Here is a 24711-nt window from a genome sequence, read left to right as displayed (position 1 = left end):
CTCTCCCCGAAGGGACTCGGGGCGGTGTACAGGCATCTCATTAAAAACAGGTACAAAAGATAAATACCCTTAAATATATTCCCTTAAAAGCGAATTCAACCTAAATTCAACTGTACAGAATAATAAAAGTTAAAATCAACTAAAAAGCATACCCCTAAAAATTTAAAAATACAGACTTGAGGGACTAAAGTTGGTATTAGGCCAGGCCAGCTAAATTGAACAGGTGGGTTTTAAGCTTCTTACGGAAGGAGCGGAGGTCGGTGGTAGTTCTGATATCCGGGGGGAGGTCATTCCAGAGGGTCGGGCCCATCACAGAGAAGGCCCTATTCCTGGGCGTCGCCCGCTGGCATTGCCTAGTGGACGGCACCCGGAGGAGTCCCTCCCTGTGAGAGCGAATCGGCCGAAGGGATGTGTGTGGCAGGATACGATCCCGCAAATACCTAGGTCCTGTGCCATGGAGCGCTTTAAAGATGATAACCAACACCTTGAAATGCACCCGGAAAGCCACAGGTAGCCAGTGCAGCCCGCGCAGCAGAGGTGTTACGTGGGAGTATCTAGTAGCTCCCACAATTGTCCGCGCGGCCGCATTCTGAACCAGCTGCAGCCTTCGGGTGCATCTCAAGGGGAGCCCCATGTAGAGAGCATTACAGTAGTCCAGTCCAGGTATTTCAGACTTGACGAGTTCAAGATTGTAACATTTCTAGCCAATTTAAATTAGGTTATATCCTTTTCACCTTACTTTCTCACTAATTCTCAGTCTTTGATTAAGACTTTTATCTTAGTATTCATTAAAATATTTGTCAGTGGAAAAATTCAATTTCCCTCATTAGTACAAGTCTGACTCTCAGACATAGTGATACACTTGTCAGCTGGCCCGGCTTGTCAGAAAGCAAGTGCAACGGCATCAAAGCCTACAAAAGCCCCTAGTGCAGGGGTGTCCAAACTTGGCAACTTTAAGACTTGTGGACTTCAACTCCCAGAATTCCCCAGCCAGCTCTGGACACCCCTGCCCTAGTGTTTCTTCTCCTATATTGGTCAACTTAATTTATCAGCACTGTTCTTTCAAAAATAATCTGACACTTTTACAGAGTGGCAAATTTGAGTAATCTCGATCTGCACTTTCTCTCTCTTTCCTTGAGTGCAGAAATTATGACCTGTTCCAGGGTAGTGCAAATCCAGTCCCTGTCTGCATTTCCAGTCTCCACTCCAGAAATATTGTTCTCCTTCCCAAGCCATCTCAAACACTTCTGACCAGTTGGTCTATTGCGCTTCCTTTAAGTCTTGCAGAAGACTCAGCCGCTGTTTTTATTTTATAGACAAACCTGAGGGTAGATAAGGACATTCTGGAAATGAATATTAAGCTGAAATTAATAAGTCCTATGGAACAAAGAGTCAAACAGATGTGGCCCTAGACCAGGGGTGTCCAAACTTGGGAACTTTAAGACTTGTGGACTTCAACTCCCAGAATTCCCCAGCCAGCATCTGGGGAATTCTGGGAGTTGAAGTCCACAAGTCTTAAAGTTCCCAAGTTTGGACACCCCTGCCCTAGACATTACTTAGTCTGCCCCTAAAACTTCACTTTGGGAATTCTGAACTAAAATTGTTTGCGTATATTAAAAATTATTGCTCTTATTAATGCATCTGCACTCATATTTCTCCATAAAATTGACTGAGCAAAGAAAAAAATGAAATCTTATGGAACTGATATGACCAAAGCTGATTGTGACAGCAAAGCCAGAATCCAAAGTAGGATGGCTGTCCGCCTGACTTGTCCTATCATAGGCAGCAGAAGTTAAATACAATTCCAATACTGATGTCTGGGTGCAGACACTTAAATACTCTTCTAGAGACCTTGTTCCAAAGAGCATATGCACTCTGAACTGAATGAACTTCACTTTCCAAGGTCAGTGATCCCCATGTTTACTTTTTTCCTTCTCTGTACACAGTTAAGCAATATGCATCCACAAATCAACTCCCATCATTCCCTACATGAATTACTCAGAGAGAGACAGTTTGACTGCTACCAAACTCTTTTGTCACTACAGCTTACGAATGTAATGCAGCATAATACAGAATGACAGAGTTGGAAGGGACCTAGACCAACCCCATGCCCAAGCCCAAGCAGGAGACCCTATATTCTGGACAAATGACTGTCCAATCTCTTTTTAAAAACCTCCAGTGATAATCACCCACAACCTCTGGAGGCAAGCAGTCCCACTGATTAATTGTTTTGTTTTGACTGTCAGGAAATTTCTCCTTAGTTCTAGGTTGTTCTCTCCTTGATTAGTTTCCATCCATTGCTTCCTGTCTTTATCGAATATGTTCTCCTCCATTTCTTTGGGACAGGCTCTCAAATATTGGAAGAAACAGGAATGAATAACGGAAATTGCTGAGTCTTGACTCCATTAATTCTGCTCAAGGAATTGTGAGATGGTACATTTATAGAAATGGCCAGCTTTGCAGATGAGGTTTTTTTTTAATGTCAATTTATTAGTAAAACTGCGAACATAATACCTAAGCAGCACTGTTCAGCTGCTATCCATTAATGGGCAGCTTCAAGGTTGCAGTAGCTGTTCTTTTTTTTTAACTTTATGCAAAATCTGGACTAGTCAGAACCTCAGAATAGCTTCTCCACCCTGGCAGAAAAGGTTTGTGAATTTTATTCCTGAGAGTAAATACTCAACAATCTCCTACTAGCCCTGACCACTTACAAAAGACTAGTTCAAAGTGTCTGGAGCCACTGTTTACTGTGTTATCAAGATAATGTTTGGCTTGTGATGAAAACAGCAGGGGCTAGGAGAATTCAACATTCACCATAGTTGATCCTTCTCACAATATGTACCAACAGAGGAAAGTTTGCTCTCTCTTTTTTTAATTGACTGAAATTCAGTTGCTATGTTTAGATCATTGTGCACATGTTATGCCACAGATCTAAAGTGAACTTTATACATGCTGGAAAAGTCAATTAAAACCCAGGAGAGGACACTGTGAGTCAGTGACCAGAAAACCTATCAACATCAAAAGGAGCATCAGTAGGGAATGAATAAAAGCTTAAGCTTTGAACTCTAAATGCTTTAGGACTAAAGTTAGAATAAGGACAAGATTTCCTTTGAAGGGAGAACAGATTATAAACATTAGGATGCAGGGAATAGTTGGGAAAACACACGTTTTTATGAAATGAAATAAACTTTGCAATATATCAACATTGTAAAAGACAAGTCTCATTGTCTTCATTATCAATTAATGTTTCTCTGTTTCCCTTTCAATGTTTCACAACAACATTGTGAAAACACACACACACACACACACAAACATCAATACAATCAATATTAAGGTAAAACAAAGAAATAAATGAATAATTACAAACTTGGTATAAGGTGTGTGTGTGTGTGTGTGTGTGTGTGTGTGTGTGTGTGTGTTGCCATCTTCCTAAAGATTGTGAAAGTGGGGACCAACATATCTCCCTATGAAGATCTCTCATCCAGCTTCAGGCATTAGTCATCTATCAAAAATCAATTAAAGATGGCTTATCTTAAATTATATCATTATATCACATTTTAAGATATTTTCAACTTAATATATATTCTCATTTTGGAATAATCATATGAAGCTCCTTTAGATAATTAGTTTTTGGTTCAAAATATACAGTATCAACTATTCCTATCATATTGTTTTGAAAGTTATGGTGCGGTATATTAATTTTGAAAACTGTATTTTGATTCTTTTTCTTACATAAAACGGATGATAGGCATTAATACCAATAACAATGGTTATATCTGGATGGATAGATGTGTACAGTGTTGGGATTTCTATTATGAATCAACTATTGGATAATTGAGTGTTTCGCAAATAGTTAAAAGTGCAGGGCTAGGAATGGAGAGGACTTGGAATCAGAAGCTAGTTGGTGATTTTGGGCCAGTCCCTCAATCTCTGCCCTACACCTGGAAATTGAAAAAAGTGTCCTAGAGTGTTGTATTGGAAAACCACCTGTAAATGTTGCCTAAAATGCATAGATTTGTCCTTTTAGTTGCCAAAAATCCAGATTAATTTAGGAACAAAACAAATATGATAATGATGAGGTTGCACTACTTTCTACGCTAAAAGATAAATATCATGTATTCACTGTCATCCACTGGCAATAATTTCCTGTACAACATTTATTGACATCTCAGTTTGGACTAGGAGCATTTTCAGTTTCAAAAAATATTAATCCATTAAAACAATCACTAATTCCAACCAGGCAACCAGTCCACAATAAGTCTTATATCTATACCTGTATTAATAAATCATTTTAATAGCTTAAAACTGGGAGGAATAAGGACAATTTCATTTTTTTGAAATAATTAAAAGTGTCCTAACATTAGTATTAAAAATGCATCCAGTTCTTAGGTTATAATATATTTAGTGAAAAATAACATTCCACATTTATTAGACCCGACTGCATTGATACCGAAAAGGAATGAATAAATTATCATGTTTTTGGAGAGGCTATGAAAATACTACTTTATTAAAACAATCTTTGGTGTATCCTAGTTTATTAAAATAAAATTTTTCCATTTCTTTTTATCAAGAACCAGTTTGGTGCAATATTTAACGTTCAAATCACTTATTTCAAATTATTTAAATTGATGTTAAATAACAAAGTTTATTCCAAGAATCTCTCATGGACTTCAAGCTATTTTCTTAGAATGTCTGAATGCAGTAATGCCAACAGCAATCATAATGTCATGCTTACTCATATTTGTCAACCAGCAATTAAAGTTCCAGCCAATCACTGTGTGACAGCTGCCAGATGAAGGTCCCTTGGAATTTTGACACAGCCACTGCAACTAGTATTGTGACAGAATTGAAGACGATCAATTAGATTAGTGAGCGATTTGCCTAGAATGATGGCTGAGTGAAGTCAATCGAAAAACTGGAAACAGAATACAGCTGTTTGAGATAATGATTCTATTCAGCACTTACCAATATAGACTGGTATAGCTGAAGCTAGCTGAGAAATAAGCTAAACAAATTTAACCAGATAAAGACTAGATGCAGACTATCTCTTGTTCTAGCCATACTCAACCATGACCACCAAGGTCAAATATTGCAAGGCCTGAGCCAATGGTGTCATTAATAGATTCTGAGCAAGGGCTAATGCATAGGTTGGGAAACTTCAGGCAAGCCCACAAAGCCTGAGCAAAGTGCAGTCAATACATCAAGAATTATCTAGTGAAATGGAGGGTTGAACAAAGGGGAAAGACACAGACCAGTGGGATAGCAAGCCTGGTGAACGTAAAGTAATGCAGGCAACATGCTGGATGCCCAATCAGCTTTGTGCCAGAGCAGACTCAGAATCACATCTTGATAAATCTGACTTTAAAAAATGCAGGATCTAAAAGCAATTATCCCTGGTCAAGAAGCACAAGTGCTGCCTAAATTACCACATACTTTAGGAAAACAGGTTAAGAAACAAGAGAAACTGGAGGACCATCTTCTTGACCAACTCTAAGCATCATTTTACAATTGCAAATTGCTATGTTTTATTAGGACTAACTTGCTCCCTTGTAACCTGTCATCTGAGCTACCAGCTCATCCTTAAACAAGAGTGAAGAGAACAATGAGAAAAACAATGCTGAATAGAGATAATCCTCGACTTACAAGCACAATTGAGCCCAAAAATTCCATTGCTAAGCAAGAGATTTGTTAAGTGAATTTTGTTGCATTTTAGGACCTTCTTGCCATGGTTATTAAGTGAATCACTCCAGTTAAGTTAGTAATATGGTTGTTAAGTGAATCTAGTTTCTCCATTGACTTTACTTGTCAGAAAGTTGTAAAAAGTGATCACATACTGCAATCATCACAAATATTAGCCCTTTCCAAGCATCCGAATTTTGACCATGTGACCCTGGGGGTGCTGCAATGATTGTGTGAAAAATGCTCATATGTCACTTTTATTTGTAACTTCAAAAGATCACTAAATAAATGATTGTGAGTCAAGAACTATCTGTACTTCCAACTGAGAAACTTAGGACAACTTGCTCTTCCTAGTGCTGGCCTAGAACAGAAATAACCTCACTCCTGTATATGTTTGCCATACACCTACAAAATTTGGCAAAACCAAGTTACTCTAAATATATGCACAGACAGAAAACAGGGAAGATGAAGAGTGGTGCAGGATGGCAAAGCATTCCTGGAGAATAATGTTGACACATTTATACACATTTCACTCCGGAATCACTCTGGTTCTGATCCCTGACCATTCTTATTGGCTGTTGTCCTCTACTACCAGCAATGTGTGATGAACGGCAATGGTAGGCATTGCGGTAGCTAACAAACTGTGACACATGAACAACTGTTCATCTAATTTCCCATTTTTTTTCCACTAAAAAACTGGATACTGTTTTGCTTACAATTGCCTGATTGCCTCCTCTCCTAAGGAATAGCTCTTTCTGTCTCTGTTGTTCTTTTCCATACTCAGTCTTCAGACACCAACAGCCCTACTAACCTGTACTCAGGGAATGGAACATCACTGAGTGGGAGAGAGTTAAGATATTCAGTTGTGAAATCTAGCCCTGCAACAAACAGGGTACACTCTAGATCAGGAGGTCAGGTCAACTGAAAGGGGAAGAAATGGTTCAGGTTCACAGGACACATTAGGATACTGTTTATTACCAAAGCAACTGAGTCTGTGGCTGATCTCCCGAATCCAGAGCTCAGTAGCACCTAGAAGAAATGGAATAATGGGATGTGAGTGAATGGGGATCCTGATTATAGTTGCAGCAAGCAGGGTAGTGAAAGGAAGGCAGCTGAAGAGCATTCACAGTACTTACTCTCACACCTGCTTTTCTGAATGCTCTCTCACCTGCTCATGTGATGGAAATAGCAAGTCACCACAGCTGCATATCTGACCACTGGATAAAATAGAGCATGGTATCAAAAGGCTTAGGAACAATACTCACAAATATATACATGTTGCAGCTATCAGCCATTTCTACTTGTGAAAGGGGGCAGGGATCAGCACAGGTTTGGCAGTTGTATTATGCTAGCAGGGCTGATGCCAACTTTAATCAAGATGTTAGGGAATTGGGTGTCCAAACTCAAAAGAGGGGCAAGCAGCAACAGCAGTGGCAGGCCTAAAAAAATCAACTGCATACTTATACTTAGTGTGTAATTATTATGACTAACTTAAGTGTGCAGAGTCTAAGAGTTGGGGCTCCTGTACTCATACCCATACATAGCAAGTATGTATATCCCAGTTGATCTTGCACTGAAAGAAACAGCAGTGAGCACCCAGCAGCAGCAGCTTCTAGGAAAAAACAACAAGTAGCACATGAGCAGACAGGGTGGGAGGCAAGATCAGCTGCTACCCCAAACCACAACATTTAAAGTCAATGTCTCTAAATATATAGTGAGCTCTCGTGGCCCAGTGATTACAATGCAGTACTGCAGGCTTTCTCTATCAACTGTCAGCAGTTCAATCCTCACCGGCTCAAGGTTGACTCAGCCTTCCATCCTTCTGAGGTCAATCAAATGAGGACCCAGATTGTTGGGGAAAATATGCTCTCTCTGTAAGCCACTTAGAGAGGACTGTAAAGCACTATGAAGTGGTATATGTGTCTCAATGCTATTGCTATTTCTGTCTACTCCATAAGATCTGACAGAGTGGCTTTATTTCAATTTCTAATGTTAAGCAATATCATCTGATGGCATAGTGCTCATTTTGTATGTAGTCTGCCTTGGTCCTGTGATGCTATTCTCCCTGTTATGTTTAGCTCCATGTAATATTGCATCCATTTTTTTAAATATTACATTGGTTTCAATTGTATGCTACCCAGAATCTATGCTGAATAAGACAGTTTTTACAAACCTTTATTTCATTATGTGCCATGAAGTCAGTGTAAATTCTTAGCAGCCACATAGATAGATTTTCTCCATGCTCATCTATCTCTTCCTGGGTCCTTCAGGTCAAATGGTACCCTCATCCCAATCGCAACTGAGTCCATCCACTTTGCTGCTGTTTGTTCTCTTTTTTCCCCTTCCACCTTTCTCAGTTTTACAGCCTTCTCTAGAGATCTGGGGTTTTGTATAATGTGTTCAAAGTAGATAATTTTATTACTTTATAGCAAATTGCATAAAAAGAAATAAGTTAGCATAACTTTTGCTCCTATGAGGGTTGGAGTGATGGGGTTATCAATCTTAAGGGCACCAAAATGGGGTGGGGGGGAGCTAATTTCAATACTGTCAGAGCCATAGGAAGAAAAACAAGTAAATATAGAAAAGCATACAGAAATTAAACTGATAAAGACTGTCTTGGCAGCTACCTTGCAACTGCAAATAGAGAGCGCAGTACAAAGAGCAAAACAAAACAGCAGGCCTAGGTGCCACATTCTGTTTTACTTTTATCTTATCTCCCCCAGGAAAGTCATGTAACAAAAGCAAGCAAATGGCTTTCTTCCTTCAATCCCAGACCTTGGCCAGCCACTTCCACTCCACAGTACTTGACCTCCTTAGCTTCCAGGTTTCTATTCAAATGGAGAACAGCTACCTGAGCAAAGGAGCCTGAGACAAGTATTTGTTAACTGCTCATGAATGTTTCTCTCCAGCCCAAGCTGGGATAAATTACAGTAACTCCATGAGGCAGAAGGCATATAAGAGACTGGACAAAGCTGAAAATCTCCCCTGCATGTTTGCATACATATCTGGAGACTGATAGGGTATAAAAATAGGCAGGTTCTTGAGAAAAAAGTCAAATCATCATCTAAAATCCAAAGTTGACTTGGAAATTGCTCAGAAGTATAAAGTCTTTATACTTTATTCTACAGAATTTATTTAAGGATTCAGCTTGGCAATTGTCTTACAATATGTATCACTGACTTCGAAGGCATGCATCAAAAATGTGCAAAGGGCCACAAACTGGGGCTTTTCCAAATCCATATAAAATATGAAATTACACTTATAGAGATAAAATAAAAATAATCTATAATATTTTCACTTAAATTGAAGATATCAATAATGAGAGAGAGAGAGAAATAGCTGTGACAAATGACAGTTTAATGGCACATTAAACCAAAACCAAGATGGCCAATATTTTGTCCAAAATTTGCCATTAAATAATCAGATCATTACTTGAAAATCATGGCTAATAATTTTTAATGTGGTTACTGCAAACCTGACTGTGGGTTATTCATTAAATTATAATTAGAAACAGAAGCGAATCCTATACTTTTAAACTTCTTTTAGCTAAATATGTATATGATTTTGTAATTTTCCAGTATTTGATAGATTATTTAAAACCACATAACCTCAAATCTCCCATTAACCTCAACATCAGCTTCTGATGCTTATTATTTCCATTTTATATTTTGCTTTTAATAAAAAATAAATTCTCAGTTGGATTAAAATGCAGAATTACCCATTAGCAGAAAAAAAACAAGCCTGTACTATAAAGCAGCTTATTCCTATTCCTACCTAACTGTTTCATAGTGGAGAGAGTGCATCATATTAGTGATGCCACTCCAAAGAACCTGCATTTTGTGTACTATCCAATGTAACATATATGATAATGGAATGAGGTGGTGCTGTCATATTTAACAGTAGAGACTATTTCTGGCCCCAACAGTATTTGTTCTGAAATAAGTATCTTGGTGATTGGTGGATTTTTGGTGGGAAGTTGTTTTTTTTTATGCAGCTTAACAGTTTAATAATCAGGGCAGTGTGAAATAAAGACACAAATTTAGTACACAGAACAGGACATACAGATATTTGCATCTCCCTCTAAAAATAGCCTGGTGAACTAATCCAAGAATATTTCTAACTTCCCTTCCCAAATCTCTTCCACAGTGAATAATCTGATAATCTCACTTTGCTCTTCTGCCATAAGCACCTTCTCCTTTTGCTAAAGTTTAAATGAGGTGGTGTCCATGGCTGCTAACAAACCTCTCAATGGTGGCATCATTTTCAGGTCATGCAGAGTGTGATTTCAATAGGAAGGAACGTTTGTTCTCTCCCCCACCAGCTTCCCCCAGTGCATATGGGGAACCTAGTATTCATATGAATAAAGGCATCATTAGACAGCTTTAAATGGTGAAAGCCCAGAAAAGACAAATGAATCTTGAGCTGTAGAAGAAGCAATATTGCTCCAGGATCAAAATTAAAACAAAAGCAGTATGGAGTTTGTCTCAGCCAGGCAACTCTATACAAAGAGTAGAAGTAAAATGAGTTTATATGCAGCTCAACTTTCCATAGAGTTACCAGCTGAGTCAACCTTCCCTCTGTTTTAGTTTTCATTTTAATCCTGCAGCAATGTTGCTCTTTTGCAACTCAAAATTTATCTGTCTGCAAAAACTCTAAAGATAGTATAGTAAACTTAGCCAAGAATCTTCTCCACCTTTTACCATCAGGTGGCTGAGGTAGCAGACATTTGGAAATCCTACCAGAGAACTAAAACAAAGCACAGAACCCTCAAACTCCCAAGCCTCTGCTTAGAGGACATGAAATTGAGGAAAATCCATACTACCCATGGGGTGAGAAGGGACTTTATTACACACTTACAAACACATACACACACATACTATATATATTATATTCGCACCTTAAATGCATATGGTTGTTGTTATTGTTATTGTTATTATTATTATTATTATTATTATTATTATTATTATTATTATTATTATTATTATTATTATTATTATTATATGTTCTATGATCATCAACTATGTAATCCTGCCTCCTCCACCAGTAAACAGTTCAAGGTCCTTATACAGGTGAAACTCAAAAAATTAGAATATTGTGCAAAAGTTCATTTATTTCAGTAATGCAACTTAAAAGGTGAAACTAATATATGAGATAGACTCATTACATGCAAAGCAAGATAGTTCAAGCTGTGATTTGGCATAATTGTGATGGGCTTACAGCTCATGAAAACCCCAAATCCACAATCTCAGAAAATTAGAATATTATGAAAAGGTGCAATATTCCAGGTTCAAAGTGTCCCACTCTAATCAGCTAATTAAGCCATAACACCTGCAAAGGGTTCCTGGGCCTTTAAATGGTCTCTCAATCTGGTTCAGTAGGAATCACAATCATGGGAAAGACTGCAGACCTGACAGTTGTGCAGAAAACCATCATTGACACCCTCCATAAGGAGGGAAAGCCTCAAAAGGTAATTGCAAAAGAAGTTGGATGTTCCCAAAGTGCTGTATCAAAGCACATTAATAGAAAGTTATATGGAAGGGAAAAGTGTGGAAGAAAAAGGTGCACAAGCAGCAGGGATGACCACAGCCTGGAGAGGATTGTCAGGAAAAGGCCATTCAAAAGTGTTGGGGACTTTCACAAGGACTGGACTGAGACTCGAGTCAGTGCATCAAGAGCCACCACACACAGATGGATCCTGGACATGAGCTTCAAATGTCATATTCCTCTTGTCAAGCCGCTCCTGAATAACAAACAACGTCAGAAGAGTTTTACCTGGGCTAAAGAAAAACAGACCTGGTCTGTTGCTCAGGGATCCAAAGTCCTCTTTTCTGATGAGAGCAACTTTTGCATCTCATTTGGAAACGAAGGACCCAGAGTATGGATGAAGAATGGAAAAGCACACACTGCAGAATGCTTGAAGTCCAGTGTAAAGTTTCCACAGTCTGTGTTGATTTGGGGGGCCATGTCATCTGCTGGTGTTGGTCCACCGTGCTTCATTAAGTCCAGGGTCAACGCAGCCATCTACCAGGAGTTTTGGAGCACTTCATGCTTCCTTCCGCAGACGAGCTTTATGGGGATGCTGACTTCATTTTCCAGCAGGACCTGGCACCTGCCCACACTGCCAAAAGCACCAAAACCTGGTTCAATGACCGTGGCATTACTGTGCTTGATTGGCCAGCAAACTCGCCTGACCTGAACCCCATAGAGAATCTATGGGGCATTGCCAAGAGAAAGATGAGAGACATGAGACCAAACAATGCAGAAGAGCTAAAGGCCGCTATTGAAGCATCCTGGTCTTCCATAATACCTCAGCAGTGCCACAGGCTGATAGCTTCCATGCCACGCCGCATTGAGGCAGTAATTGCTGCAAAAGGGGCCCAAACCAAGTACTGAGTACATATGCATGCTTATACTTTTCAGAGGTCCGATATTGTTCTATGTACAATCCTTGTTTTATTGATTGCATGTTATATTCTAATTTTCTGAGATTGTGGATTTGGGGTTTTCATGAGCTGTAAGCCATAATCATCACAATTATGCCAAATCACAGCTTCAACTATCTTGCTTTGCAGGTAATGAGTCTTATCTCATATATTAGTTTCACCTTGTAAGTTGCATTATTGAAATAAATGAACTTTTGCACCATATTCTAATTTTTCGAGTTTCACCTGTAATTCTTACTATCACCACCACAACCACCTAGGCTGATCATTCACAAATAGCTGAAACAGCAAAAAGAACATTTTAGCACACTATAATGGGAAGACTATGATCTGGTAAGTTCAAAGTAGGTTGGCGTTCCTAAATAAAGCATGATTGCAAATAATTCTAAGAAGAAAAAACTGGAAGGCAGCAAAAAATAGCCACAGAAAACTTAGGGAAGATCTCAGTACATGCAAGGATGCTTCCAGGAAATGAAAAGAAGACCAGGTCACAAAGGAAGGACTAATGTGAGCAAAAGAAAGCTCAGAATGCATTACACTTAGTAGATGCTTTTGAAATACTCCCCCCCCCCCAACCTGGTTAGGTACAATCTCTGTAAAAGCTGCTTGGTGAAGTTGACAAAACACTTCAAAATCAAATCAGATCCTTTACTACAGTTAATAACCAAATATAGTTACAATTCAGAACAGTATTAATGGAGGGACATGATAAAGGGGGCTGAGAGCATTTTACACAAGGCAGAGGAAGAAAGATACAAAGTAGTAAGTAGAAACTGGAGCATTAGAATATATTTAAAGTTTATAAGGCACAAAAATGGGAAGAAATGCTTAACTGTTAAGCACGCACAAAGCAATATTGCTGTAGAAGAACCTAGAATAGAACAGAACAGAATAGAATAAAGGAACAACAGAATAGAACAGAGCAGAATAGAGCTGGAAGGGAGGTCTTCTAATCCAGCCCCCTGCTTAAGCAGGAGAACCTTTACCAGTGATGGCTAACGTTTTCTAGATTGAGTGCCCAAAGTGCGCATGCAAGCCTGGACCCCCGAAAATGTAATGCGTGCACAGGCCCTGCGCATATGCATGCGCCCCCTGCATGCACCCCCAGGCATGCGCAGCAGAGACCAGAAGACCAGCTGGCCAGTGGGAGGTGCGCAGGCATGCACGGTGGAGGTGAACTGGGGTGATGGCTCACGTGCCCAGAGAGGGTACGCATGCCATAGGTTTGCCATCTTGCACCTATACCATTCCAGACAAGTGACTATCTAGTCTTTTCTTTAAAGTGATTGAGTGCCCATGATTTCTGAAGGCAAGCTGTTCCACTGGCTAATTGTCCTCACTGTTAGGAAGTTTCTCCTTAATTCCAGATTGTTCCTCTCTTTGATTAATTTCCAACCATTGTTTCTTGTCCTGCCATCCTGTGCTTTGGAGACTAATTTGACACCCCCCCTTCTTTGTGGCAGCCCCTCAAGTACTGGAATACTGCTATCATTCATAATAAATACTGATTTATTAAAGCATTTAGACAATTAAAAATGTGGTGATGAAATGCGGTTACTGGTATGTACACTAAAATGCAATGCCTAGAATACTTTGACCAAGACCAAGCCTTAAGGACAAATGCATACAAATCCAGAATTGAGAAGACAGCAACAGACAGTATGTGCTGTCTATGCAAAGAAGCTGAAGAAACCGTGGACCACCCGGTAAGCTGCTGCAAGAAGATCACCCAGACTGACTACAAACAACAGCATAACAAGGTAGCAACAAAGGTACATTGGAAGATCTGCAAGAAACATCATTTGCCTGCAAGCAAGAAGTGGCATTATCATAAAATAGCGAAAGTCACAAAAAAGTCTGCATAGTGGTTGTGGGGACAGCAGAATAGAAGAGAAAGAATTGGAGAAGAAACAAAATACAAAGACCTACAAATAGAATGATTGTGGCAAAGGCAAGCAAGGGTAGTACCAATAGTAATAAGCGCCTTGGGTGCAATCCCAAAACAACTGGAGCACCACTGAACACCATTGGCATTGACAAATTCGCCATGCAGAAGGGGGCTTTACTTGGAACTGCTGCCATCTGTGAATATATCTGTAACACCATCAAACACCCAGATCTTCCTATCCCAGGTCCTTGGTAAGGACTCTATAAGTAGACAAAAATGCCAAACCCAGTCTAAATATCTGGCTCACTGTATGATGATCAATAAAAATAACAACAACAATGATGATGATTTTCTCCAAGTTATATAAACATTTTTCCGTATGAAGACTGCACAAGCACTTACAATAGAGAAAATAGTTTTTAAAAGTATAGCACAGGAGTGTCAAACACACAGCCTGTGGGCCGGATGCATCACATGTTGGCCTCATCCCCACCCGGTTTAGCGAAGAGGGAAAAGTCCCGATAGGTCACGTGACGATGCGAGGTTGACATCCCTGGTATAGCAGAATGGCAATGAAATGCCGATTACTACTATGTATTAAAAAGAAAATGTGGTCAGTCAATTAAAGCTTAAAGGATATAAGAGCATACCACAACCATCACTGACAACTATGTTAATTTGTGATCTTAGAACAGTTCAGTGAATTAACTCCTTTAGTATACCAAGCAATATTGTCTTAAACTAAACTTCATTTTTTGTTCCTATTTGACTATTTCATTCTGTAACTTCCCTTTAAAGTGGAAGAAAACATCAATGTTTAAAGTGATTCTAATTATTGCTTTTTTGATGGCAAACACAGAAAAATTCATTGTTTTTGGTACAAATACAGATGTGTACAGAAGCTTTTTGACACACAAAGTCATCACTGGAAAGCCAGACTTACAGACATAACTTTAGAATGCATAGTTAAAGAGTTGCATGAAATGAGAGTAAAATGGCAGCATGCACTTTTTTTTCATCTATTTATAAGTCACCTTAATCACGTGTATTAAATTCATAAAACAAATAAAAAATGTAAATAATCAGTATATATTTTGCTAGTCAATTATTTTGGGGAAAGAAACATGGAGAACTAAGAAATAAAATCTCAGTATTGCCTCAGGGCCATAAACTTCCCCCTAGATCTGCAGAAAAAGTCACATTTTCCCCAAATGGCAATAAGTTGGGACTGTGCAGGAGGGAAACTATACCAGACAGGTACAACAACTACATAAAAGGCACATCTTCATGACATCCTTTTAAAAACAGGCAAGGAGAGCTCCTGCTTAACTAAATCTCAATGCTTTAACAAACTATGCCAAGTGAACCAAGATCAACCAAATCCATTCAGGTTAAAATGTTCCTAAGGCCAATCACATTAAGCCAACAAGTGCATATAGTTCGTTCCTTTTTGCTTCATATGTTACACAAATAGTCACTGTAGTTCAAGCAATCATAGTCTATCTGAGCCTCAGAAGGCAACAGCCATTGGCTGCTCTTGAATTAGAAATCCAAGCATGATTTACCACCTGGTTAACATTTGGGGAGGGCTGTAGGCTAAGACTGGGGAGTTTGGAAGCATCACAGAAGAAAGCAAACTTCTTTCATTCTCTTACCAATAAAATCACCTAGACTTGTCCATGAAGTTATCAGCATTTCCAGTGAATTTAAAGGAGCCTTTCTCTTTTAAATCATGCAGAAATATTTTCAGCCAGGGTTTTTCCCCCTCCAAGAAGCAAAAACAACGCTACCTGATCCCTAATTCCAGTCTAGCCAGGTTCACACGTTCATAAAGTGGCTTGTTTGACGTTTAATAGCCAACCTACCTTGAATGGTAGGCCGCGATTCTCTCTCTCCATCCCGTCCTCCCTCCCCACCACTCAGGTCCTACCCAGGCCACTCCCAGTCAATTAGGCCACCTTTAACATGACAATGATTTGGGAAGGTCTGTCTGCCGAAAGGCGGGCCATAAAAGGTACCCCAAGGAGCCTGCAGGGCTTCTATAACTTCCCGTGGGCTTTCGCGTTCCACCCATGAACGCCCCACTGGCCATAAATACTGCTTATCGAGCCTACACCTCCGGAGTGGCGGTCCCCGGAATGGGTTATGAGCAGTATTACTGGCCTTCCCCAGAGGAGAAAGCGCAGGAGCCAGTGCACAGTTCGGAGGAGCCCCCTCCCCCAGAAGCTTTAAGTGACGTGGAGGAAAAAGCGCCCCACAAAAACCCAAGTAAGTCTCCAAGGAGAAGGGCTCCACTTCTAATAATTTGGCGGTTCCCTTGCCTGGGAATGGGAGCGAGTGTTCGCGCATCGGTGCGACTCTTCTCTCAGTACACGTGCAACTGTTCTGGTTTGTGTACTTCACCGTTTTACCTGACTCCGCTCCACGGTGTTTAATTGCACCAAGTCCTAGATGGAGCCGTTCCGTTTCTCGAAGGTCAGAGCCTCTACGCTTGATTTGGGGAAGTCTTCCGATGGTTCAGCCACGTGGGATCGCAACCCCAGAGTAAAAAGCACCGGCTGCAGTGTTGTAAAACGTAGCCCACGTTTTAAGTCGATAGAGACTGAATTGCCATCGTACTAATTACATATATAACCCGCTGACAAACTGCTATGACTGATTCATAGAAGACTAGAAACGAGCAAAATTATGCGTGTGCCCAACTGTTCCTGAACTCTTTACCAGAACTTTGAAGGGATATGTGTGGAGCTTTTAAGGAGCAACTTAAGCAACTAAAATCCCCTTTGGAGTTCTCACCTTGAAAGTAAAATTCCCCAGTGGCTCCATATTTACTCTGAAGTAGTTCGCAGATGGGGAATGAAGGGGATGGGACTGAAGCGGGGTCCTTCGCAGCTTAATGGGATGGAGACCAAGAAGAGTCGGCCCTTGCAGAGAGTCGACCCTGATTTCCAGCCTACCTTGCTTAATTGTTATGAAATAATATGAAATACAGTGTTACAATAGAAAACCCCTAAAGACACCAGTCAGAATTTAGTTTCTTTAGTTGAATGCAGTGTGTGCTGTCCACTCAGAAATAGTTGAGCATTTTTCCTGCAAAATAAATGAAAAGGTTTTTTTCATTTCACTAGGCAAAGATAAATTTAAAATTTGGAGGTTTTGGTGAAACAATTTGATATTAAACATGGCCAATATATAATTAGAGTTTGATATAATTATATATTTTATTAATTGATGTTAACCCTAAAATCTATTTAAAATGTATCATACTGAATTAATTCCTTTCATTCTGGATGCACAATTTTTCGAATCTCAAAAATCTAAGAATTTAGATTTAGTTTGAAAGTCTGTACATCATTTCATCCTTTATGCATAGTGAGAAAATAGCTCTTTATTTACTTCTTTTTATATCTATAATCTAACTTTATTTGGGGACCTTGGTGCTCTCTGAGCTCGGTGGTTTTCTTGCAGAGGTTTCATTGCCAAACTAGGTAACTTCATCTGTACTAGAAGGGAGTAGGGTTTGTTTTTATTTATTTACACTAGTGGTTTGCCCTGCCCGTGTTAGTAGTTTAGTAATGAAACCTCTGCAAGAAAACTATCACCCTCGGAGAGCATCAAGGACCTGACAATTTCAACCACCCTGAGCTAAAAAATATTCTGTTGATCTAATTTATTTAAAAGTCATCTTCTTTTGCCCTTAAATGCTGTTTTATGCTTGATTTCTAGATCTTTCTCCAAGTTCTGGAATATTAATTCTTTACACCCCCGACTCTGCCACCAGTCCCAACAGACAGTCCTCTTCTCCACAGCTGACTTCTACACCCCAGAGATGCAAGGAGGAAAATCCAGGAAGCAAGAAAGCCAAAACACGTACAGCTTTCTCTCAAGAGCAATTAGAGATACTGCACCGCAGATTTCAGAGCCAAAAGTATCTCAGTCCACAACAGATTCAAGAACTAGCTGCAGCCTTGAAACTCACTTACAAACAGGTAAGGACTTCTGGCACAGCCTGATTTCAGCCCAATTATAGAGATTTAGTTTGGTGTAGTGGTTAAGACACCAGGCTAGATACCCAGAGAACATGAATTTTAGTCTTGCCTAAGGCAAAAAGCCAACTTGGTGACCTGGTCAGGCACTCTCTTTGACCTAGAAAAGAGGCAATGGCAAACTGCTTCTGAAATTGAGTCAAGAAAATTGCATGAACTTGTCCAGACTGTCACCAAGAATCAAAGGCACAAAAATAATTATATATAATTATATAATGTATAGAATTAGTATATAGAATTATATATTATTTGTGTATATAATAACAAGGTTGATGTGGGGGAGTTTGAACTGGTCTGGAGGACATCTAATTTAGACACGTCTGAATCTTAAGCATAAATCTCCAGAATTAGATTTTGAGTTATTTTGACTAGAGGCTTTTAGGATCAGTCTTTAACGTTCCCTTGCTATCCCATAATTTTTAAGAATAATTGCTTGCTTATTCTTTCTCTAGCTACATCTAAACTGCATTTTTCAATCGTGTGAATGTTTAAAGACTGTGATTAACAGTCTCAAGCAGTTTTGAGTCCTCTGAACTGTTTTTCCTAATTTTTTAAATTTCTGCAAAGCTTGGGACTCCATCAAGCCCACTGTCACCTACTGGGCCCAAAAGGTTGGGGGCCACTGCCTTAGGGGGAAGATCACATGTTCTGACAGGAGAGTAGTAATTCTTTTCCATGTTGTTTCTTAGAATCTAGTGCTTAAGACTGCCTGCAATTCCTAAGTATAAGGGTTCCTAAAATAATTAAGAGCCATCAAGACTCTGGCTATGAATTTTATCTAGTCTCCTTTTAAAACACCTAAACCAGAGACCTATTACTGCATTAAATTGTGGTAAGTTCTGCAATTTAATTTTGTCTTGTAAAAAGAAGCATTTTCCTTTACTATTCTCAAATAAGTGCTAATGTTATAAGAAGTGGAGGCAAATTCTTGACTTATGTCTTCCTTGCACTGCATATTTTAAATACTTCTGTAGTAACCAAAAATGTACACTGTATTCCAAGAGCCAAATTTGCTGGAGCCTTTGTGTCCAGAAAAGGACAATGGCAAATGGTATCCTGTCTTTTCACCACATTCCAGGTAAAAACATGGTTTCAGAATCAACGGATGAAGTTTAAGCGAACTCAGAAAGAAACTCTGTGGATGAGAAAAGGAATGTGCCAAACTCAGGTAATCAGGCAACCCACTCTTAACCCTCATCAAAAAGAGGCTCATTCTTTATTGTAAGTATTGTAGCCTGATGGTACATGGAATCATAGCTGACAGGTGAAGCATATGTTTTGCATGAGAAAGATCCTGTGCTCAAAGCCTTGCATTTTCAACTGGAACTGGAAAAATGCCTCTGCCATAAAGCTTAGAATATAAATGGGTATAGGGAATGCTTTTGACCTAGAAGGATTATTGATTATAAAGCACCTTCTTCTGTTTTAATCCCTATTGTTTAAGAATTGGGGGCTAATGCATATGGGGCTTTTTGAACAAAAAATGCCATTAATGCAAAGTACAACTCTTGTTTTGCTTGTTTCTCACAGAATAGTTATTTGGACATAAACCCAAGCTATCATGAAGGTTACAGTATTGGTGAGGCCAGGAACTTCCATTCATTGGCTGCTGTGCATGAGAACTACACCAGCAATCAAAACTATAGCAGTAACCAAAGTTATAATAGTGACCACCACCAGGTCTACTGTAATCCTCAGAATTTTTATCCAGTTGGTGAGGATGGGAGCTTCTTTGGAAAAGCTGGAGGGGCATGTTATAGTCCACAAACCATCAACTATATCAACCACCAAAAGATGAATTTTTATCCTGGCTTCTCTGCAAGCATGGAGTATACCACCATGAAGATGGAAGATGGGTATACCTTCCAAAATGCATCTTCTGCTGCATTACCAGGACCCCCTGTCCTCCAGCACTATCAAACTCAAGGACCACGGAGCAACTGTAACTCCTAAGCTTCTTGCTTTTGTAGTCTCCTTTATTTTGCCAAAGTCTCCTACCTCTTCCCACTCCCTCCAGCAAAGGGACCGTGGCACTTTTCAAAAGCTAGGCTTTTGCATAGGCAACAGTTTGGTATTTGTGTGTATGTGTGTATGTGTGTGAGTGATTCTGAACTTGACTTTCATTACGTCTCTCCTAGCTGGCCTCTAGGAAGAGATTGAATATGGAAGGCAGTTCTCATTCAGGAAATGAGAATTCAGGGAACATCAGAATTATTAACTCTGTGCATGACTTGCCTTTAGTTCTCTTCCCCGCCCCCCAATCCCTTAATGCCATTTTATAAATAGTTTAGTTGGAGTTCAGATACAAGTACAGTTGGGAAGAGGCTCTGATTTGTGAACATGTTCCTTTCTCTGATATCCTTATGCAGATTCGTTGAATTTTTCAACAAATCAAGATCATTTTGCATCTGGACAATTTGAGATTTTTAATAGCATTAACAATTAAAATCCAGGAATCAATATGGTAGTGAATTTTCTTTTACATGCAAGATTCACAGAATGAAGAGATAATTATGATTTAATGTTCATTGTCAGAAAAGCCAGTGTAGCAATTTTAAAAAAGGGAGAAAAATGCCTTTCGGTACACTTTCCTTTCCACTTGCTACCTTGCCTAGATAGCCACTCACCTTAAAGACAAAAGTCATTCTGGCTGAACTTGAACTGTGAGTTATTTCCCATTTACCTGTTAATAATCTCTACATTCCCCTTTGTACCTCATCAGATCAAGAGCAGAGGTTTTTGTTTGTTTTTCCTTTAAACAAGTATTATTAGTTGCTTAGAGAATTATCAAGAATCTGGCATCATTGTCATTAGAATGCAATAGATATTATTGCTAGCCAATTGAGAGAAATTTCTATATTCCAGTTCTTTTTGCTGTGCAAAAATATATTTGTATGAGTGATTCATATGGAAAGAGCATTTGTTGTAGTTGGTAGGTATATTTCTTTATTATGAAACTTTGGTGCTCTAGGTTTTATTTCTGATTAGTTCTAGTTAATAATTTTTCAGTTCCATAAGTTATCAACAACCAAGAAGCCTGGAAGTTAGAAGAGAAATCTATGGCTGGCAGCTTTTCAGAATAAACGGTTGTAAAAATATAATCGCTTTCCAAATAGGTGGAAGAAAGGGTGGGGGGATACAGTTTTTGAATTATTAAGTGTTGCTTTTAATTGTTGGAAGTTTGTTACAGGAAGAGCTCACAAAACTTTTTGTTAATATGAAGCATTTTGCTCTTTTATCGCTAGTTTTTCGATTTATATATTGTAAGGGATTTGTGCTATAGTGTCATAGTAAAAAGCATGAAACCTAACTGATGGGTTCTGTTCTTGACCTTGATTTATTGTACATATTTTACTGACTTAAAGTTGGAAGAAGCCAAAGAAGCCACTGAATCTGACACACTATTCAGTTCTGGAGTCTTAAGTTAAAGCACCCCTAATACATGATGCTCATCACATATACATGGAAGGAAGTTGTCCATTTCCACTGTCAAACTACTGTCGTTTTTATTGGCACTAGCAGCACAGATTATCAATCCTTTGCTCAGTGTGAGCTCTAAAGTATTCTGGGCTGGCAGCTGTCCAACCTCTCCATGAAGATTGCCAGTGAAGGGAAAGGTGTCACTTCAGGAGGCAACCTAATATTCAGCTGAAATTTGATTTCAATTATTCTGTATCCTGGACTTTGGGCAGTTTTTTCTGGCATGCAGCTGATGACTGTTCTGTCTAGGACTTCAACTATAATTATTTATTTTATTATTTATTTCTTAGATTTTTAAACCGCCCCCTCTCCCAAAAAGGGACTCGGGGCGGTGTACAGTCAGTGCATAAAATACAGACATAACAATAAAATACATTTAAAATACATTAGAGGGGGAGATAGACTGTACAAGAAATAAATACCTAAAAACATCCCAATTAAAACCCCAAACCCAATTAAAATAAATCCCCGGGAGGTAAAACTAAGAAAGTGCCAAGCCAGCTGATTGAAATAGGTGAGTCTTTAACTTTTGACGGAAGGAACGGAGGTCAGTGGTAGTTCGAATATCAGGGGGGAGGTCGTTCCAGAGGGTTGGGCCCATCACAGAGAAGGACCTACTCCTAGGTGTCGCCCGCTGGCATTGCCTAGCGGACGGCACCAGGAGGAGCCCCTCCCTGTGTGAGCGGATAGGTCGCAGGGACGTGTGTGGTAGGATGCGATCCTGCAGATAACTAGGTCCTGTGCCATGGAGCGCTTTAAAGATGGTGATCAATACCTTGAAACACACCCGGAAGGCCACAGGTAGCCAGTGCAGCTCGCGCAGGAGAGGTGTTACGTGGGAGTAACGTGTACTCCCCATAATCCGCGCGGCTGCGTTCTGAACTAGCTGCAGTCTCTGGATGCGTCCCAAGGGAAGCCCCATGTAGAGAGCATTGCAGTAGTCCAGGCGAGACGTCACCAGCGCATGAGTGACCGTGCGCAGGGCACTCCGGTCCAGTAGGGGGCGCAATTGGTGCACCAGGCGAACCTGGTGGAACGCCCCCCTTGCCACGGCTGCCACATGATCCTCCATTGACAGCCGGGCATCAAGGAGGACGCCCAAATTGCGCGCCCGCTCCACAGGGGACAGTTGTTCGCCCCCTATGGCCAGCGATGGAGTCAGCTGGCTGAACCGAGGTGCCGGTACCCACAGCCACTCTGTCTTGGAGGGGTTGAGTTTGAGTCTGTTGTCCCCCATCCAGACCCCGACGGCTTCCAAACACCGGGACATCACTTCGACAGCCTCGTTGGGATGGTTTGGGGTTGAAATGTACAGCTGAGTATCATCAGCGTACAGGTGGTACTCAACCCCAAAACCACGGATGATCTCACCCAGCGGCTTCACATATGCGTTGAACAGGAGGGGCAAGAGGACCGACCCCTGCGGGGTCACTTTTCTGTTCTTTGGGCCTCAATAGCTATCCTCCACGCATCAAGCTGAACTGTGACTTGCCAAAATCAGGATCATGCATGTGAAAATGGAAAAAAAGTGATTTTATTTTCAGTTCTGAATTTGTTTTCAGTTTCAAACAATGGACATTTCATTATCAGGGAGGGTAGATTTTTTTAAAAATAAATTCTACAGCATCTCTGAGGAGTTTCTATATAGAGTAGAATTGCTGTGCTAGGGAAGGTCTATCAATGCCTCAGTGTCAAATCATTTTCTGCCAGTGCCAATAGCAGAGTCCCATCTTGTAGGACTGGGCATAGAATCTCAAGAAATCTGTTGGTTAGACCATGGTTACTGAAGCTCAAAAGACCAACACTGTCCAACCTTGAAAGCTTATATCATTTCACTAACATTCCAAAAGCAATTGCGAATAATTCATTCTAAAAGGGGAATAAATCTACATAACGACAATTTTTTTAAAATCCATAGCCATATTAAAGCTCTCTGAGCCATAATTTGCTAATCAAATGCTTTTTCAAAAGAAAATAATGCAGGCCAGTGGCAACAACTGGTGTGCTACCTGCCTTCAATTTCTAAATGATTGCTTCAACCCCATCTCTAAAGCCTGGAATCTGGCACAGGTCAACCGGTGAAACCTGCACTAGTGAAACCTCTTCATTTTGATGAAATAATGGCCACATTTTTTTCAATAACTATGATTTTGAAAGTCTGCATATATTTGAAGCATTGTTTTCCTTTAGTTGCTAATCCATTAAAACATGATTACTCTTCATTTTAAAGTTAAGCAATATGAAGAAATTTAGCATGTTCCTCAACTTGAGGGGCTTTTGTCTGCTAGTATTTAAATTGGGTAGTTACAGCAACCACAACTCCATTCTATTTTGCCTTTTTATTGGAGTGACTGTATTGAAATATAATTGTATTTAATGATTTATATTACATGTCATTAACATTTTGAAGTGGGGACTAAATTATAGATTGGTCATTTTTGAGACTTGGAAATATTTGAATAAAAATGGTAAAAAAACATAGGGATGATAGTCGGGAAATGACAACTTAACAAAAGCAAATTTTTAAGAAAAGTGATACTACTCCCTCCAAGTCTTTATGAATGCTAGTCAGTATATGAGCAGTACACAAGCCAATACCAACAAACCTTCATTGTCCCAGTGGAATCTTGTAAAAGCCTACTCAGGAAGCAAGACAATATTGAGAACACCATCTTAAAAGTATTAAAACAGGTTGAGTGGAATATTCTTCCCCCACTTCATTACTCCAGGAAAACAAGCTAGAAAACAATCAGAAGATATTTTCTAGTCAAAGTTGCAAAAGGAGAATCTTACTGATAAAGATGGAATAAACTTATCTCTTATTTGCACCAGCACATTTCACAGTTCAGTCCAGTCTATCCACTTGCTGGAAAGTAACAATTGTTCTTTAGCCCAAAACATGCCTTTGTCTAGGAATGATCCACGGTAGCGGGAGAAATAAGAGCACACAGTAATAATTTGAACTGCACGCTGATTCCACTATAGGGAAGGAGGAATTTCATAGATAGAAACATTCACTGCATGACAAATATGCTATTCTAATAATTTCCTTCTCTAGCAGTTTATTATCTTTCTGCCTGTGGTAACAGATTGCCCACTTTTGTTTTGCTCCAGCATTTATGTTTTCAATAGTTACTTGACATAAAAATAAAGTTTTTCATCCTTTCCCCTTCAA

At 39.6% G+C, this 24711-nt stretch overlaps 1 protein-coding gene and 2 long non-coding RNA genes across 3 annotated transcripts in view; 1 reads left to right on the top strand and 2 right to left on the bottom strand.

The window, feature by feature from the left end:
- The window catches only part of LOC309386241, a 24333-nt gene extending 7782 nt beyond the window's left edge, over positions 1–16551 (bottom strand). Inside the window, exon 1 of the long non-coding RNA XR_014174378.1 lies at positions 16422–16551. This is a non-coding gene — a long non-coding RNA (uncharacterized lncRNA). The remainder of the gene's footprint in view (positions 1–16421) is intronic.
- LOC309386239 (homeobox protein NANOG-like) lies at positions 15949–21366 on the top strand. The gene is made up of 4 exons (XM_081941386.1): positions 15949–16278; positions 17737–17999; positions 19135–19224; positions 19587–21366. The coding sequence occupies exons 1-4, from the start codon at positions 16083–16085 to the stop codon at positions 20007–20009; spliced, it is 972 nt and encodes a 323-aa protein (XP_081797512.1). The 5' UTR covers positions 15949–16082; the 3' UTR covers positions 20010–21366.
- Positions 21328–24711, bottom strand: LOC309386240. The gene is made up of 2 exons (XR_014174377.1): positions 22955–24711; positions 21328–21793 (listed from the first exon to the last, which is right to left on the bottom strand). It is a non-coding gene; the product is annotated as an uncharacterized lncRNA (long non-coding RNA).

Source organism: Natrix helvetica, assembly GCF_964273705.1.
Source record: "Natrix helvetica genome assembly, chromosome: 2".
Classification (NCBI taxonomy): Eukaryota; Metazoa; Chordata; class Lepidosauria; order Squamata; family Natricidae; genus Natrix; species Natrix helvetica.
This window is presented reverse-complemented; position numbering and strand designations above follow the sequence as displayed.